The 4,763-nt window shown below is 45.3% G+C and overlaps 1 protein-coding gene across 1 annotated transcript; it reads left to right on the forward strand.

The window, feature by feature from the left end:
- Positions 1-3,243: 3,243 nt before the first annotated feature.
- Positions 3,244-4,182, forward strand: LOC140897246 (olfactory receptor 10A7-like). The gene has a single exon (XM_073309631.1). The coding sequence runs from the start codon at positions 3,244-3,246 to the stop codon at positions 4,180-4,182; it is 939 nt and encodes a 312-aa protein (XP_073165732.1).
- The last annotated feature ends 581 nt before the right edge of the window (positions 4,183-4,763 follow it).

Here is a 4,763-nt window from a genome sequence, read left to right on the forward strand (position 1 = left end):
TTTTACTTTGTGTAGGTTTCAGAGTAGCAGCCGTGTTAGTCTGTATTCGCAAAAAGAAAAGGAGGACTTGTGGCACCTTAGAGACTAACCAATTTATTTGAGCATAACCTTTCATGAGCTACAGCTCACCTCATCGGATGCATTCAGTGGAAAATACAGTGGGGAGATTTATATACATAGAGAACATGAAACAATGGGTGTTATCATACACACTGTAACCAGAGTGATCACTTAAGGTAAGCTATTACCAGCAGGAGAGTGGGGTGGGGGTGGGGGAACCTTTTGTAGTGATAATCAAGGTGGGCCATTTCCAGCACTTGACAAGAACGTCTCAGGAACAGAGTGTGTGTGTGGGGGGGGAATAAACATGGGGAAATAGTTTTACTTTGTGTAATGACCCATCCACTCCCAGTCTCTATTCAAGCCTAAGTTAATTGTATCCAGTTTGCAAATTAATTCTAATTCAGCAGTCTCTCGTTGGAGTCTGTTTTTGAAGTCTTTTTGTTGTAATATTGCAACTTTTAGGTCTGTAATCGAGTGACCAGAGAGATTGAAGTGTTCTCCAACTGGTTAATGAATGTTATAATTCTTGACATCTGATTTGTGTCCATTTATACCCTCTGATCCCACTGGGGGTTACCAAAAGAAACTATACCAATTGCTCAAGAAACTCCCTGGAAAAGCACAAGAACAAATCTGCACAGACACACCCCTGGAACCCTGACCTGGGGTATTCTATCTGCTACCCAAGATCCATAAACCTGGAAATCCTGGATGCCCCATCATCTCAGGCATTGGCACCCTGACAGCAGGATTGTCTGGCTATGTAGACTCCCTCCTCAGGCCCTACACTACCAGCACTCCCAGCTATCTTCGAGACACCACTGACTTCCTGAGGAAACTACAATCCATCGGTGATCTTCCTGAAAACACCATCCTGGCCACTATGGATGTAGAAGCCCTCTACACCAACATTCCACACAAAGATGGACTACAAGCCGTCAAGAACAGTATCCCCGATAATGTCACGGCAAACCTGGTGGCTGAACTTTGTGACTTTGTCCTCACCCATAACTATTTCATATTTGGGGACAACATATACCTTCAAATCGGCGGCACTGCTATGGGTACCCGCATGGCCCCACAGTATGCCAACATTTTTATGGCTGACTTAGAACAACGCTTCCTCAGCTCTTGTCCCCTAATGCCCCTACTCTACTTGTGCTATATTGATGAAATCTTCATCATCTGGACCCATGGAAAAGAAGCTCTTGAGGAATTCCACCATGATTTCAACAATTTCCATCCCACCGTCAACCTCAGCCTGGACCAGTCATAGAATCATAGAATCATAGAATCATAGAATTATAGAATATCAGGGTTGGAAGGGACCTCAGGAGGTCATCTAGTCCAACCCCCTGCTCAAAGCAGGACCGATCCCCAATTAAATCATCCCAGCCAGGGCTTTGTCAAGCCTGACCTTAAAAACTTCTAAGGAAGGAGATTCCACCACCTCCCTAGCATTCCAGTGTTTCACCACCCTCCTAGTGAAAAAGTTTTTCCTAATATCCAACCTAAATCTCCCCCACTGCAACTTGAGACCATTACTCCTTGTCCTGTCATCCACTACCACTGAGAATAGTCTAGTTCCATCCTCTTTGGAACCACCTTTCCGGTAGTTGAAAGCAGTCCACACAAGAGATCCACTTCCTGGACACTATGGTACTAATATGCGATGGTCACATAAACACCACCCTATACTGAAAACCTACTGACCACTATTCCTACCTACATGCCTCCAGCTTTCACCCAGATCACACCACACAATCCATTGTCTACAGCCGAGCTCTACGATACAACCACATTTGCTCCAAACCCCTCAGACAGAGACAAACACCTACAAGATCTCTATCAAGCATTCTTACAACTACAATACCCACCTGCTGAAGTGAAGAAACAGATTGACAGAGCCAGAAGAGTACCCAGAAGTCACCTACTACAGGACAGGCCCAACAAAGAAAACAACAGAACGCCACTAGCCATCAGCTTCAGCCCCCAACTAAAACCTCTCCAACGCATCATCAAGGATCTACAACCTATCCTGAAGGACAACCCATCACTCTCACAGCTCTTGGGAGGCAGGCCAGTCCTTGCTTACAGACAGCCCCCGATCCTGAAGCAAATACTCACCAGCAACTGCACACCACACAACAGAACCACTAACCCAGGAACCTATCCTTGCAACTGTCTCCACATATCTATTCAGGGGACACCATCATAGGGCCTAATCACATCAACCACACTATCAGAGGCTCGTTCACCTGCACATCTACCAACGTGATAGATGTCATCATGTGCCAGCAATGCCCCTCTGTCATGTACATTGGCCAAACTGGACAGTCTCTACGTAAAAGAATAAATGGACACAAATCAGACGTCAAGAATTATAACATTCAAAAACCAGTCGGAGAACACTTCAATCTCTCTGGTCACTCGATTACAGACCTAAAAGTGGCAATACTTCAACAAAAAAACTTCAGAAACAGACTCCAAGGAGAGACTGCTGCATTGGAATTAATTTGCAAACTGGATACAATTAACTTAGGCTTCAATAAAGACTGGGAGTGGATGTGTCATTACACAAAGTAAAACTATTTCCCCATGTTTATTCCCCACCTCCCACCCCGCACTGTTCCTGAGATGTTCTTGTCAACTGCTGGAAATGGCCCACCTTGATTATCACTACAAAAGGTTCCCCCCCCTCACTCTCCTGCTGGTAATAGCTCACCTTAAGTTATCACTCTCGTTACAGTGTGTATGGTAACACCCATTGTTTCATGTTCTCTACGTATATAAATCTCCCCACTGTATTTTCCACTGAATGCATCCAATGAAGTGAGCTGTAGCTCACGAAAGCTTATGCTCAAATAAATTGGTTAGTCTCTAAGGTGCCACAAGTCCTCCTTTTCTTTTTGCAAATACAGACTAACATGGCTACTACTCTGAAATGTTTCATGAAAGATTTCCATATTTTGAAATGGGGTTTCATTCCAAATGAAAACCACCACTTTTGACATTTTCTGTGGAAGGGAATGGAATCCCATTTTCATAGTTGTGTGGCTGCTAGAGCCACAGACCTTTGAAGAAAGGCATCCAATCTTGGTTGATAGAAGACCTGTAGATGGTGGATACACTATGTAATACCTGTCTCTGCTTGTCTTCCAGTTGAACACTTATGAAGCAATGATGAATTTGAATCGAACGGTGGTAACTGAGTTTCTTCTCTTGGGATTTTCTACCTCTCCAGAGAGGGAGGTTTTACTCTTTGTGGCACTGTTAGCCATTTATCTGGTCACTGTGGTGGGAAACCTCCTCATTATCCTTGTAACTTTGGTGAATCCCACCCTTCACACCTCCATGTACTTTTTCCTCTCTAATTTGTCTGCCTTAGAGGTCGGTTACACCTCGGTCACTATCCCCAGAATGCTGGTGAGCCTCATCTCAGGGGACAAACGCATCTCCTTTGCCGGCTGTGCCATGCAAATGTGCTTCTTCCTTTGCTTCGGGAGCACAGAGTCTTCCTTTCTGGCCATCATGGCATATGATCGCTACGTGGCAATATGCAACCCCCTGTGTTATCCCATGATTATGAACAAGAAGGTGTGTGTCCTGCTGGCAGCTACTTCCTGGACAATCGGCATCCCGGCCCAGATAGTTCAGACCGGTTTGGTGTTCACCTTACCCTTCTGTAGCTCCAAAGAGATCAACCATTTCTTCTGTGACCCGGCCCCTCTGCTGTTTCTGGCCTGTGTTGATACCTCCATGAATGAATCCTTGACTTACATTATGGTCATTTTCTTTGGAGTGGTGCCCTTTGCTCTGATCCTGTTGTCCTACATCCGGATCATTGCCACCATCCTCATGATGCCATCAGCTGAGGGTAAGAGGAAAACCTTCTCCACCTGCTCCTCCCACCTCATTGTTGTGGCTTTATTCTATGGTTCTGGCATCCTCCTTTATTTACAACCCAGGTCCAGTGAATTTCCAGACAGCGGTAAACTTCTCTCCCTGTTTTACACTGTTTTGCCTGCCATGTTGAACCCTTTTATCTACAGCCTGAGGAACAGGGATATCCAAACAGCATTGAAGAGAAATACGTGGCATAAAATGGTTCCTTGCTAGCACTGAGTGGGAAACAGATTTCCCAGCCTGTTCTTCCTCAGGATGAATCTAAGGCCTACTAAAAATTTTCACAAAGAACAAGAGCAAGACTCACCCACCCCAGAATAGCCTGATCATTAGAGCCCTGGGCAGTGGGTATAATAGGCCGGGGAGGCTAATCCTACCCTAACCCAGTCTGTGGCCCCACCCACGCTCTTCCCCAAGTCCCTGCCCTCTCCCCTAAAGCCAGCGGGGGCTCAGGTCTGGGTTTCCTGCTTCAAAACAGGGAGAGCAGGGTTTCGAACTCAGCTCACCCATGTCCCCTGAAGCACCAAGCTATAGCCTCCAGCTCTGTAGAGATTTAAATATGGAATTATTTATACGAAGTGGAACAGCTCCCACCAGCACAACTGGTAGACTGACCCCACACACCCGAGGTAAGCCTCCTAACCCCAGTCGACTCTTGGAGTGGGCTCTTTTCTTTAGTTCAGATCCCATTCTAGACCAATGAAACATTCATCAAAACCAAAACTTTTCCTCCAGAATTTCCTTTTCAACAAATTGAAATTTTCCACTGGAAAAAAAAATTTTCAATGAAAAAT

Source organism: Lepidochelys kempii, chromosome 13 (assembly GCF_965140285.1).
Source record: "Lepidochelys kempii isolate rLepKem1 chromosome 13, rLepKem1.hap1, whole genome shotgun sequence".
NCBI lineage: Eukaryota > Metazoa > Chordata > Testudines > Cheloniidae > Lepidochelys > Lepidochelys kempii.

Excerpts from the sequence above, each read along its gene's own strand:
- LOC140897246 (XM_073309631.1), top strand. The coding sequence starts at position 3,244 with ATGATGAATTTGAATCGAACGGTGGTAACTGAGTTTCTTCTCTTGGGA.